The 14,798-nt window shown below is 39.1% G+C and overlaps 2 protein-coding genes and 1 non-coding gene across 7 annotated transcripts in view; 2 read left to right on the forward strand and 1 right to left on the reverse strand.

Annotated features, from left to right (window-relative positions):
* ZNF608 (zinc finger protein 608) overlaps positions 1-14,798 on the reverse strand; it is a 125,267-nt gene that overhangs the window by 81,229 nt on the left and 29,240 nt on the right. The window lies entirely within an intron of this gene.
* On the forward strand, positions 737-1,678 carry LOC119507623 (GTP-binding nuclear protein Ran). The gene has a single exon (XM_037800828.1). It carries the CDS (start codon positions 777-779, stop codon positions 1,425-1,427), a length of 651 nt encoding a protein of 216 aa, XP_037656756.1. The 5' UTR covers positions 737-776; the 3' UTR covers positions 1,428-1,678.
* Positions 12,508-12,614, forward strand: LOC119508622. The gene has a single exon (XR_005211524.1). It is a non-coding gene; the product is annotated as a U6 spliceosomal RNA (small nuclear RNA).

Raw genomic sequence — 14,798 nt, forward strand, 5'->3', positions numbered from 1 at the left:
CCTTATTTCAAGGGTTTCCAGAGTGCTGATTAGCAAGGAAGGCGCCAAAGCTGGAGTGCTGTTTGTGGCAGTTTTTCATCAATCGAGCATTTGACCGTGTCAGCCAGTGATGTACCTGGAAACTGACAGCAAATGAAGGCTCACCAGGGCAGGTGGGTGCTCCTGCTCCACAGGACCCAACAAAGAGACCTTCGGGGGGCTCTGCTGAGTGAGACAGCTAGTGCTGCCAGGCAGGCGGAGAAGGGGAAAAACCCAGTGTGGAGACAGGCAAGCTTCAATAAACAGATATTCCCTCCCACGGCCTGGTGTCATGTCTGCAATGCTGACAGGGGAGCATGCCCTGGGTTTCTTCCCTCTGTCGCCACAAATCTCCACACTCGTCCTCTTCACCCCTCAAACCTGGGACCCTCAGCTTGCCAACCATCAGAGTGAGAATGATGTTTTATTTTTCTCAGAGTCACTATTTTTACATTCTAGAAGCAAACTATGCGCTATTACTTAACGCTCACATTTTCTCCATATTCTGGTATTTGGCTGTTTTATGAGAATGTCCACAGTCACCTCTTTAATTTAAAAAGCATTAGACAGTGACTGCACTATGGTGTAGGGAAACCACAGCTCTTCAGAGGTGACTATTACTGTAGTCTTTTACTGTGCATTTCAACCACCCTTTCTGCTTGACATCATTGCTTCATTAGCGAAGCAGGGAAAGCTTTAAAAACCATTTCTGGCTCAGTCAGACGGGGGACGGAGACGCTTCTGGAAGAACCATCGCGATGGCCGCCCAAGGAGAACCCCAAGTTCAGTTTAAACTTGTATTGGTTGGCGATGGGGGTACTGGAAAAACTACATTTGTGAAACGTCATTTGACTGGTGAATTTGAGAAGAAGTATGTAGCCACCTTGGGCGTGGAGGTCCATCCCCTTGTGTTCCATACCAATAGAGGGCCTATTAAATTCAACGTGTGGGACACGGCTGGTCAGGAGAAATTCGGTGGCCTGAGAGATGGCTATTACATCCAAGCCCAGTGTGCCATTATAATGTTTGATGTAACATCAAGAGTTACTTACAAGAATGTGCCTAACTGGCATAGAGATCTGGTACGAGTGTGTGAAAACATCCCCATCGTGTTGTGTGGCAACAAAGTGGATATTAAGGACAGGAAAGTTAAGGCAAAATCCATCGTCTTCCACCGAAAGAAGAATCTTCAGTACTATGACATTTCTGCCAAAAGTAACTACAACTTTGAAAAGCCCTTCCTCTGGCTCGCTAGAAAACTGATTGGAGACCCTAACCTGGAGTTCGTGGCCATGCCTGCTCTCGCCCCCCCAGAGGTGGTCATGGACCCGGCTTTGGCGGCACAGTATGAACACGACTTAGAGGTTGCTCAGACGACCGCTTTGCCGGATGAGGATGACGACCTGTGAGAACGTGAAGCTGGAGCCCAGCGTCAGAAGTCTAGTTTTATAGGCAACTGTCCTGTGATGTCAGTGGTGCAGCGTGTTTGCCACTTTATTATATAGCTAAGCAGAACATGTGCTTAATCTTTGGGATGCTGAAGGAGATGAATGGGCTTCGGAGTGAATGTGGCAGTTAAAAAAAAAAAAACCTTCATTTTTTGGACCTGCATATTAGCTGTTTTGGAACACCGTTGTTTCCTTTTTGAGTTTCAAATATAAGACTGCTACAGTCACATCACAAAAAAAAAAAAAAAAAAAAAAAAAACCATTTCTGTAAGTGCTGATCTTTTCTCCAGAATTAATTGTCAAGGTTGATATTCCTTCCATGATGGACAAACCTAGAACAACTGTATTTCAGTTATTTCTAATTCTGTCTTTCCTTTCAGAACCTGATCAAAGCGATTTATGCTTTACAGTTTGCCGCGCGAACATGGGCAAATTCTTACAGGCACCATAGATATTCTCTCCTTTAATTCACACAACATCCCCATTTTATAGAGGCCACAAACAAAGCTCTCAGAGTTGGTGAGAGAGAGACCACTCTATTTCAAAGCCCCTGGGCCTTCTTGTAAAAAGAGTCACAATAATACCAGCAGCTACCAACAATAACAGTCAGCTGCTATCTGTAAAATAGGTATTTTACAGATGAGGAAAGGGAAACTTGGGAAAAATAAAGTCACTTAAAAGGTCGCCTAAGGACAATGGCTGAGCCAGAATCTTAGCCCACAAATGGTCTAACACCAAAAGCAAACGCTTCAACATGTAAGACAGAACAAGAGAAGGAAAGAAACCTTCCTCCAGGGGTCATTTCTGGCCCTTTCCCATATGCTGGAAGCCACACACCTGAATCATCTTTTTTGTACATAGCTTGGAATAGTGCTTCTCGGCGCTTCCGAGCAAATACAGCAATCCCTACGGAAACCTTACTTAAAAACCTCACTGAATCTAAAGATCAGATTTTGTTTTTGTTGTTTTTGTTTTTAAATCTTCCAATCCTACAAGCTACAGTCATGCACATTGGGAATTATATCACTATTTCCCTTTTCTCATTCCCAGGTATAAAGACCAGACACTGCCCTACATAAAAAGTATCTTGGAAAATATTAATGGTTTAAGCTGTGACCTGGTAGGTCTCAGCCTGGGGATGGACTGGGGCTCTGGCACCAAAGGGCCAGACAGATGCTCCCATTCCCAGCCAGGATCCCAGCCACGCTGAACTCGCAGAATGGCAATCTGGGGACTCCATGGTGCTGTAGGAGGGGTCACTGCCTGTTAGCATATACCCCTTAGGCCCAATGAGCGGGTCACAAAGCAGAAGCACATATGGGCCAACCACGTGTCATGCATGCTGTAAACAAGTGACTATTTCTACTTTATTCTCTAGCAGTGATAGTTTTCAAAGCAAAACAGAAGGTATTAAGTTTGTAAAGGTTGGGAGTAATTAAGCAGACTCAATGTCTCAGAATTGACTTTGTTTTGAACCCAAACCAAATTCTCTCCTAGCAGACCCTCAAATGTGTAAAGTTCCATAGCAAAGAGACACTGGTGGCGTGGAAGGAGACCTCAGGACCGTGGCCTTGAAGACTCCACCAGACCACATCAGTTGTCACATACTTAGCTTCCATAGTGTTCTTTGAAACAAACCTGTCCTACTGCTGAACCACAAGATACTTAAGCTGTTTTGAAAGTGCCGCTGACATCTTTTACTGCTCAGAGAGCTTGGTGTGCTTTAAATAGTAGCAGTAAATAATCAGTCTTCATATCTTGTTCCTAAGCATTCTCTGATTTCCTCTCCTCCTGCCTATTCCAAAGTCACTTAAAACACAAAAATAAATCACCAAGAAAGGAGACAATAGTAAAGGTATTTGTAGAAGCCTGTCTTCTTGGATCAATCCTTCTCACGAGTCCCTTTATTTTGAACAAAGCTAAAGTCCAGGAAATCTCCACACAAATCCCATTTCTATCAATTAAACCTCTTCCCCAACCCCTTAAGAGTGAGAGACTTTAAAAAAGAGCCTTTGTGGTAAACTGCATTTTTAACACTGGATTTTGCTCTAACATGGGGTACATCTATATTAGCAAACAAATTCATTTCAAAACCACCTGAGTGATGGTTTTGCATTTTAGTAGATACCGGCCATAAATATACTGCCTGTCTTTGAATAACCCCTAATTTCTCCTGGTGGGGTAAGGGAAAGTTTGGAGGTCTCTCACCCTCACCCTTTTGAACTCAGACATGATTTAAGAAGGGAGCAAGAAGAGGGAAAAGTAAAGACCTTCTGTTTGGGAAAAACCATTGTATTTCCATTCCTCTCAACAGCGGTTCTTTTCTTTCACTTATTTTAAGGAGTCTTCACTTGCAACAACCTAAAAGGAACATTTTATACTAAAGTTTTAGACATTTGAATTATAAACACAATACATGCTTGCTGTAGCAAATTAAATAACAAGGAAGTGCCTGAGTCATATTGTGTAGGGACTAAGATGGTGCCTTGGGAAGGATCAAAATCCTGTTTTTCAAAAAAATGATAGGTCAGCCATAGATGGGACAATTTTTCACTCCCTGCCCAGGATACTCTCTTGGTATCATTCCCTCTCCTCCCTATGAAGTCTAAAATTGTTCTCATAAATCCATCATATTTCTAACGAGGCTCCACATGTATGCTTGCCCCTCTTCCCTCCATACCTCCTGAACTCTGACCCAAAACACTGACCAATTTCAGTAAATGAATGAAAGTTTTGAAATTTTAATTTCATAGTGAATCACCTCAGCATAAAGCTTTCCCTAGTTCACCACAGAGATGGAATAATGTGTTAAAGAAAAAAATAAAAATATAAAGCTCGTACAGTCATCAAAATACCAATTTTTAAGGGCACTTCAAAGGTACCCACGTTCATCTTCATTACAGCTCTACAGAAAGGCCAAGATGGGCTTTCTCATCTAATTTTTTTAATTGAGGAAACTGAAGTCTTAAGGGAGAAGTTATCTTGTCAGAACCCTAGGTGTTCCCATGAGGTGTTCCATGCCCTCTACCAAGTTCTATACCATAATCCAAAATTCAGAAAGTTTCTTCCTGTAGAGCCCCACACAAAAGAGCTGCTTACAGGTCCAGAATTATATTTTCCCTCCTGAGAATAGAGCCAATTTTAAAAGCCAATAGGTCTCTCAAGAGAACTTCCCTTGTTAACAGTTTCTTGAGCATTCCAGAAATTTTACCCATACAAAAACAGAGACGGAGAGGGATCACTTTTCATTTTACAAAATTTATAAATTTTAACCTGAACATTACTACTTTTGTAATTTTGTAAACTTATCTTTAAAAAAAAGGATGCTAAGCATTCCACTTTAGAATAAAAGTAAACGAAAGCTACTGCAGAAGAATGAGGCACTTGATGGAAAACTATTATTTCAACTCCTTGTTCAGGGGTCCTGAAATCCACCTAAGTCAAGAGTCTAGTTTCTGTGACAACCGACCGTGTTTTGACCCCATATCCTCCCCTTCCCCCTTTTAAAGGTTGCTGCTTAAAGCCGCCTCACTGTTGGGGAAATCATTCCCTCGTCCAGCAAATTTTCATCAGGATCCTACTATGCACCAGGCATTGCTGTAGGAGCCCTACAGGAGCCCTGAGGTTGGCAGAAGACAAACAGTGGCCGCACAGCAGTGTGTGGTCAGAGTCAAGATTGTCAGTTAAGCCCAGGGCATTGTGGGAGCACCAAGGGGGCGGGGCAGGGAGTGTTCAGAGCTGGATTTCAAGGATGCATAAGACTTAGGCTGTGGAAGAGTCCAGAGGTGCAGGCAGAGCCGAGCCATCCTGGAAGTCACATTCTGTTAACGGACCTGCCGTTTAGGGGGCTGTGGTGAAGGGGGACACATGAAGCTAGAGAATCAGGCAGCTCACAAAGAGCCCAGACCAGGCTAAGAATTGGGGGTTTCATTGTAAAGTTAGAAGACGGCACTGAGGATTTTCAAGTAGGGGCATGGGAGGATCAGTTTTTTTTTTTTTTTTGGGGGGGGGGGGGGATAATCACACCAGAAGCTGTGAGAACAGGAGAGAGGGGGACGAGACTGGAGGAAGGAAAACTGATTACGAAGCCATTGTGGTACCCAAGGAAGAGATGGCAGTTGTGGTGGGAGTTGGGGGGGGTGGGGACCGACTCAGGGCGGTGGGGGAAGAGGGTGAACTCAGAGATGATGCCCAGGTTTCTGGTTCAGTTAGTGACGGCATCTTTCCCTTGTGGTGGCAAGGAAGGGTGGAGGACCATGTCTACCCCGCAGCTGAACTCAAGAGAAATATCTCAAGAGAAGTCACTGGCATAGAAAACGTAATGAAGCCAGTGGAGGGGGTACGGTTGCCCAGAGAAAATGTACGGAGTATGAAGAGGAGGCAGAGCTCTCCAGACCCAATATCAATGAGGCAAAAATAGAGAAGAAAGCAACAGCAAACCGAGAGACAGGGCAGTGACAGAAACCGAAGGAGGAGAGAGGGGATCCTAGATCAGAGAGCTCTGACAGGTCTGGTGTTCCCCACCATGGAGGAGCTGAGGACATGGTGCCTGTCACCCCTGAGGAGCTGGTCCCCAGGGTCCTTCCCCTACCTTCCACCTGTCAGAGGAGCAGGGCTGCTATACTTTAACAGCTGCTGATTCCTAACATTTCTCTTTAATTTCACCCTAACAGTTGTCAGGGACCCCATAGTTCCAGGGCCCTCCCTGGAACCTTCTGTTTCAATCCAGGCAAAGGAATGGCAACTCAACGCCATGGCTGCAGCCACATCTCCCTCGATCTTCAGTGTGCCAACGGCTCTCAAGAAAATTATGAGGCCTTCAGGTCAGGAGGCTGTACCAAAAAACCAACAGGTATCCAGAATACACTTTTGCAAACTCCCTCCACCTGATACTGCCCCCTCCCAGAAAGAACAGTGTCCTGACAAGTCTAAGGCACTTCTCCTTAAGAATCACTGTCAGTGTGACTGGGAAAGCCATATGGACCACACTCCCCTTTGTCCAGTCTACGGATGAATGAGTAGAAAAATGGGGGCAAAAAAAAAAAAAAAAAAAAAAAAAGGCACCCAGTACTCTTTTTTACTTTAATAGTTCTTTTTCACTTTAATTTTTATTCTTATTATTTTTGTGTGTGTGGTAATGAAAATGTTCAAAAATTAATTTTGGTGATGAACGCACAACTACATAATGGTAGTGTGAACAATCAATTGTACACTTTGTATGACTGCATGGTATGTGCATATATCTCAATAAAAATGAATTTAAAAAAAAAATTACTGTCAGACCGTAAACTAAGATAAACTGTCTCCTTCCTTTCTTTCCTCCTACTCTTGTACCATTTAAAATGATGTCCCCTCGTTCCCTATGTTCCTGTCCCACCCTACAAATCCCATTTCCCTCAATGTGAGCACCTTCCCTTTCCAGTCTGGGGAGGAATGAGAATTTACAGAAGAATTACCCAGGGCAGCTCACCCTCCTCTGGGTTTCTCTTAACCCACAGTCTAGTTCTGAGGTCAATGAACTATGACATGTGGGCCAAATTCGGCCCACTGCCAATTTTTGAACAGCTCGCAAGCTAAGAATGTTTAATACAGATGATCTTTTTTTTGGTAATCGATTTGATGGTAGCAAACACTAATTTTGAACCCCAATTCAGTGCAATATCACTCCCCAAAAAAGAATTCCATTTTTCTCATTGGCAGACCTATATGGCAAAAAATTTACTGAATTATTACCATTAGATTTAAACTTTCATCAATAAAAAAATCTGCAGAAATTTGTTTTCTCTCGTTTTCAGAGTATCCACATAATATCCTTGATTTTGCCTCTTGGTAGGCAGATCCTAAAATATTTACTATCAGTCCTTTACAAAAAAAGCTTGCCAATCCTTGGTTAGTTAACCAGAAATGTGAGTTATTTTCAACTCACATTAGATTCTCATTAAGGTTCGCTTAATTAGATAACTCATTAGGTTTGCTCTTGGACTTTAACTTATTTTTCTGGGAGAGGGAGGGGGCCAGGGGTGTTTTGAAAAAGGGCAGGAAGTTAGGGGAAAAAGAAGACAGAGGGTAGGGAGAGAAGTATAGGGAATAAGAAGAAATAGGCATACAGATCCATTTCAGAGTGAGAGAAAAAGAAAAAAGTTTAATGTATTCATTAAAAGTTTAAAGCAACTTAAACAAAACTTTAAAAGATTCGAGAAATATTCACCGAACATCTTTTGATCACGCCAGCCATTGTTCTAGGCACTAATACAATGATAATCAACAGATAATATCCCTGCCTTCACGGAGCTTTCAAACAAGTGAACTTCAAAAATAAAAAATAAAATAAACATTGTCAATAAATTACACTCCACTATTCTTACACAAATAGAGGATAATTAAGCATCCTATGTAACCGCAATGTGTTTTTGGTAACATTTGGAACCTGGAAAAACAGATTATTTTATCTTAATCCCCTCACAAGACTATGAGTTAGATGGAACAAGTATTGTTCTCAAACATATTTTGTTTGGAGACCAGAAGTGAAATCAGGCAATCCCAGAAATCTCTGGGATCTGGAGGCTTTTTCATTTGAAAAGTCTAGTCACAGATGGGGCAACTATGACCATCAGTCCCCAGAACTACTTCTCACCCAGAATATTAATTAACAGATAGGTCAATGTCACATGCCAAGCGTCCCACTAACAATTGTGAACTGTGCAATGCAGTGTAATAAGTAAGAGTGCAGTTCTCTATGCTTGAATCTCAGATCGTTTACTTGCTAGCTATATAATCTTGAACAATTTACGTAACCTTTATAAGCCTCAGTCTCCTCACCTCTAAGGATCATAGTATTACCTACTTGTATTTGATGTAATAAACACATGAGAGAATCCATGGAAAGCCCTTATTATACCCATCATATAATAAGTGCCCAAGAAGATGTTAGCCATGACTGTTGTTCCCAGCACACAACTGTTTCCACCAACCTCGATAGTAATGTTTATAAGGCTTGTTTAATTTTTCTCATGGCTTAACCCCATAAACTAAAACAAAAACATGTTATTATGGTCTCTGAAAACCAGAGGGGATAGTTTTACAAAAAAGTTCAAAATACCCAGGGTATGGATTTATAATTGAAATTTTACAGTTATTTATAATTGTATAGGTAATTAGCTTTTATTTGGGAGAAGCCATTTTCTGAAAGCTGGTGTCCTGGAAGGAATCCTAGCATGAGAACGAGACTAAGTTTTTCTAGTGTCAGCATCAAAAAAAAGGAGTTAAAAATGCTTGTCCTAGCTATTTCACAGGGGTTACACGTCAAGAATCGAAATGAACTCTGTGAACATGGTCCCAAAAGAATACAAAAATGTATATAAAAATGAATGTTACTATCCATTTCTGCTGGCACAGTCACTAATGCACTTTATTTATGCTTTAATGCCACAAAAGAATAAGAATGGGATATAGGATCATACTATCTTAGCATCTAGATTTCCAGAACATTTATTTATATATATGTGTCTTATTTCAAAACAGATTTTAGATGGCTCTAACAAATTATTAAGATTAATAATTCACCCAATCATTTACCTATTCAAATAATACACGGCGCTATAAGAAATCAGCTCCAAAAGAAATGTGTGACCACAGCTTTTAAAATGGACACTATAACCTGTCCAAGATTTCTTAACCAATCAGTAAGAAATTGTGTATGGTATGATGCGGCCAAGAAAAGGAGATGATGGGTGACATATTCTATATACTAGAATATTAAACTGTAAGCACCCTCTGGGAGCTTCCCATAATTATACTGGAACATATATTTCTATCATACTCTCCCTCTTAATGTTGCAATAGTTTCAGTTGGTTGAGAAACACCTGCAACCAGTTTTAGCATCAGACAAAGCTAAATTTAAATCAGCTGATTTGAATCATGATTTGAATCAGTCAAGAAGAACCAGAATCTTAACATTAAAGCATACTTATTTTTGCCATAATTGTAATATATTTCATAAAATTTATAAGCTATGTATTTTACTTTTCTAAAGAAAATAGTATTTAAAGATGGTGTAAAAAAATCTTTTTTAAATATTCCAATTATTTTTATCTTTTAATATTATCACCCAGGACTTACATACACATACATATTTTATATAATCAAAACCATACTCAATATCTCTTAATGCAATTTTTTCATATTTTACAACTACATTAAAAACTCTAATGCAACCACTTTATGGATCAAAACTAAATGAAGCATCCATTTAAATCACTGAAAAACCATCTTCTCTAAGTTAAATTGTGGGTATTTTTCCACAGGGCATTAAAATCTAATAATACTAACCAAAACAACTTACATAAATTGTTTGATTTAATTAAAAAAATGAGTATTTCCTCAACCACAAATCATTTTAAGATAAGCAGCTTAGTTAAGAACTTTTGTTCATATGTTAATACTTATCAATAAACATTTATTCCTTGACTGTGGTGCTTGTTTTCATTATGCCCCTAAAATTTACTAGGAGAAAAGGAGTGCTTACGTCAAAGGCAACTCTTAGGCAGTTAAGGAATACACAAAAGTTGAGAAACTAAACTTGAGAAAATAAATGGTTTTACATATGTAAAATATCTAATATTATATTTTAGATAGAGCAGATCTATCAAGTATTTGTTTTAAGCAACAATTTTAAATATCTTTAATAATACTTCTGAAGCAGTCTGAGTTCTTATGTGACTTCTGTTTTGTTTTCAGGTAGCTTTGGTATTAAGTGTATTCTAGAGCTCTAGTAACTCTTGTAACTGTAACAATTTATAAACAAAACATCCCATTCCCAAATAGTGCCACATAACATAATTTTATTCTGAAGAGAAGTTACATATGTTGATAAAATATGTAACCTCAGACACAACTTAAAACTATATATAAATGTAGATTACAAGGGGTGACAGTGTGATTGTGAAGACCTTGTGGATCACACCCCCTTTATCTAGTGTATGGATGAGTGGAGGAATGGGGATAAAAACTAAAGGACAAATGGGGTGGGATGGGGGGATGATTTGGGTGTTTTTTTTCACTTTTATTTTTTATTCTTGTTCTGGTTCTTTCTGATGTAAGGAAAATGTTCAGAGACAGATTGTGGTGATGAACACATAACTATGTTATCATACTGTGTACAATGGATTGTATATCATGGATGACTGCACGGTGTGTGAATGTATTTCAATAAAACTGAATTTAATAAAAAAAAAAGAAATTAACAAGAAAAAAAAACTATATATAAACTTCTCTTAAAGGCAATTTGATTTTTTTAAACCCAGTTTAAAAAAAAAAAAAAAAAAACTCCGTTGCTTTAAAAACACTGACAAATAATTTTGACTTAACCGCTTCTTTGAATTCTAACATTTGATCTAAAAAAATTTAAGCAAAGATTAATTAGCTAATGTTAGCAAAAAAGCTTTCAGGGACTCAGGGCAACAGAGACCAAGGATAAGCAAAAACACAGAAAGATAGAGACAAAATGACTTTAGAAATTGTTTAGACCTTTTTTTTTTAAGTTTCAGATGGGCAATTAGCCCCAGGCCACAGCAGCTTGGGCAGAATAAGGGTCCAAGACTCAGTGGAGATTCCCAACCCAGGCCCATTGTGTATGTGCACACATAAGCTGGTTTCATCTCTGCGGTGCCCAGCAGTTCCAGACAGATTGGTACTCTGGGTGTGTCTGTGGCCAGCAAAGTATCCCCATTATGGACAATGAAGAACAACCACAGAGAGGACTTCTGTGCCTGCTACCTCTTCCTCTTGTAAAACCTTCTTGCCTTCTCTTGCCCTTCTATAAAGAGAAGCCATACTTTGACGCCATGGATTCATGTCCTAACCATGACTGCACAGTTACCACAATCTCACAATTCTAGATGGTCTACCCCAGCCATGTCACAATCTGAGTACAGGTCCACATTCTGCGAACTTCCTTCCCAGTGGCTTCCTCTCCTCTGGAAATTCCAGAGTGCATGACCCCAAGACACTTCACATTGGAGTGGTGAGCGGCAAAGGCAAAAATGCAACCTGCCATCCCAGCCTGTACCTCTTCCCATTGAGAGCAGGTAGTCTTTTCTCTGCCTATCATTCTCCAAATGCCTTGTTAGGCAAACAAAAAAATTCTTTTACAGGCGTTATAAAGTCTAATATTTTGTCAAACAGAAATGAAAAATAAACCTAATCTAACCTGTCATAGAATCATGAAATGCCTCTGGCAGTTCTATCAAAGTATGCAGACATGTATGGACTCTGAAGAAATGAAACTGCAGTTTATCAAGTGTGATTTATAAGCAACACTGATTTAGCTGGTAGATAACACTGCTGTCTAATCATTAGTAGTCAGACAACAGCCATGTGAACACATCAATTATGGGCCACTGCCAAAAGCCCTTGAGATCCTGGGGATTAACAGCCAATCCTCTGTTTTACAAGTGCACATCAAAAAGAATATTAATAAGAGGAGGGGCAATGTGAAGGCTTGTCAGAGTAATTCAGCCACTAAAACAAGACAATTTCTTTCCTTCTCCTCTGTTGAATTGGCCCAAGAAAGAAGCTGGCATTAGCTACAAAGTGCAATGCTGCCAATTTCTTTGAAAATGTTTTTCACTAACATATGGGAACTTGTAAGGGTCTGTAAAATTGCTATTTGCTGAATAAAGACAGGCAAGCATTCTCCATGTCCCTTTTTTAATGCTGGAATGCAACAAATAGGAGGTATTGTTGAATTATGTTTAAATTAACATACATGGTCAAAATGTTTGTGGATTTTTTTTCTCTGCACTAGAAATCAGAAGTTTGTAAAACCTCACATACATCCATTTCTAATACTTCCCCCAACCACCATAATTCAATATATTAAAGAGAAAATAGTAGTACTAACCTGCACATTCATGAATCTCTTCAAATTAACATGGTTCTATTCAATGAAGAGCAAAAGTCAAAATGTGCAGTTTCTGACATTAAGTACTTAAATTTCTTCTTTCCAACTATCTCAGAAAAAGAGCTATAAATCCCACTGACGTGCTCACTTTGGCAGCATGTATAATAAAATTGGAATGATACAGAAAAGATAAGCATGGCCCCTGCACAAGGATGACATGCAAATTCGTGAAGTGCTCCATAATTTAAGATATGGAAAGATATTCTGTGTTCATGGATAGGAAAGCTAAATGCCATTAAGATGTCAATCCTATCCAAACTGATCTACAGAGTCAGTGCAATTCCAATCAAAATTCCAACAACCTACTTTGCAGACTTGGAAAAACTAGTTATCAAATTTATTTGGAAGGGAAAGAAATTGCTAAAAACATTCTAAAAAAGAAAAACAAAGTGGGAGGACTTACACTGCCTGACTTTGTAGTTTACTATAAAGTCACAGTAGTCAAAACAGCATGGTATTAGCACAAAGATAGACATTTTGATCAATGGAATTGAATTGAGAATTCAGAAATAGAACTCCAGATCTACAGTCGACTGATTTTTGATAAGGCCCCCAAAGCCACTGAACTGGGACAGAACAGTCTCTTCAACAAATGGGGCTGGGAGAAATGGATTCCATATCCAAAAGCATGAAAGAGGACCCCTACCTCACACCCTATACAAAACTCAAAGTGGATCAAATACCTCCATATAAGAGACAGTATCATAAAACTCCTAGAAGACAATGTAGGGAAATATCTTCAAGACCTAGTATCAGGAAGTTGCTTCATAGACCTTACACCCAAAGCATAAGCAACAAAAGAAAAAACAGATAAATGGAGAATCCTCAAAAAAGGGAATTCCTCAAAAGCTTCTGTACCTCAAAGGAATTTATCAAAAAGTTGAAGAGGCAGCCAATGCAATGAGAGAAAATATTTGGAAAACACGTATCTGATAAGAGAAATGATATCTTGCATTTATAAAGAAACCCTACAACTCAATGACAATAGTACAAACAGCCCAATTATAAAATGGGTAAAAGATATGAAAAGACATTTCTCCAAGGAGGAAATACAAATGACTAAAAAACACATGAAAAAATATTCATCTTCACTAGTTATGAAGGAGATGCAAATCAAGACCACAATGAGATATCATCTCACACCAGTAAGAATGGCTGCCATCAAACAAACAGGAAACTACAAATACTGGAGAGGATGTGGAGAAATTGGAACTCTTATTCATTGTTGGTGGCACTGTATATGGTTCAGCCACTCTGGAAAATAATTTGGCAGTTCCTCAGAAAACTAGATATAGAGTTCCCCTACAGTCCAGCAATTTTACCTCTCTATATATACCAAGAAGATCTGAAAGCAGTGAAAAGAACAGATATTTGGACACTGATATTCATAGCAGCATTGTTCACATTGCCAAGAGATGGAAACAATCCAAATGTCCTTCAACAGATGAGTGGATAAATAAAATGTGGTATATACATATCATGGAATACCATGCAGCAGTAAGAAGGAACGAGGTCATGAAACACAGAACAACATGGATGAAACTTGAAGACATAATGCTGAGTAAAATAAGCCAGACACAAAAGGAGAGATATTATGAACTCTGTGAAAAATGTAAAACAAGTGTCTTATAATGTAGAATCTACGGGACACAGAAATAGACAGAAGCTAGTGAAGGGGGAATGACAATCTAATATGTACAGATATGATAATGAAGGTGAACTTAATGGTATGGGAATGGTCAGGTGTGACTACGGTTCCTCAATGGGATCATAAGTATCAGTGACCCATTCAGGGCGAACATATTTATAAATGGTTGTTTAAAGGCATGTAACCTACAGAGTAGCACCACAAACCTAAATAAGTGTTAGCATGATATACTTATAAGGTGTGACACTAGTTCAGAGGGTTAACAACAGAGTGGTATATGGAAAAACTACTAATTACATATTTAAGACTATATTTAATAAGAATATCTTACCAATATAATATTTAAGACTATATTTAATAAGAATATCTTACCAATATTACACAAATACTAGGGGTGAATAATTAGCAGCTGATAAGAGCTCTGGGATGTATTATGTTATGATAATTGTTTAAATTGGAGAGTGATGATGATTGTACAACTAAGTGAAAATAATGTAGGAAACGGACTTTATCTTTGGATAAGATGTATATTAAGTGAAATTAGGAGCTCATTACTTAATAAATCAAGCCCTCGACGTGAGGCTTGCTCTTGTGAAACTTAGGGTGTAAAAGGAAGGCTGGGCCTTCCTATAATTATGTCTAAGAGGCACCTCCAGGGAATCTCTTTTGTTGCTCAGATGTGGCCTCTTCTCTCTAAGTCCAACTTGGCAAATAAATTCATTA

This window comes from Choloepus didactylus, chromosome 13 (assembly GCF_015220235.1).
Source record: "Choloepus didactylus isolate mChoDid1 chromosome 13, mChoDid1.pri, whole genome shotgun sequence".
Lineage (NCBI taxonomy): Eukaryota > Metazoa > Chordata > Mammalia > Pilosa > Megalonychidae > Choloepus > Choloepus didactylus.

Coding starts and splice junctions, on each gene's coding strand:
- LOC119507623 (XM_037800828.1), top strand. CDS start 777: ATGGCCGCCCAAGGAGAACCCCAAGTTCAGTTTAAACTTGTATTGGTT.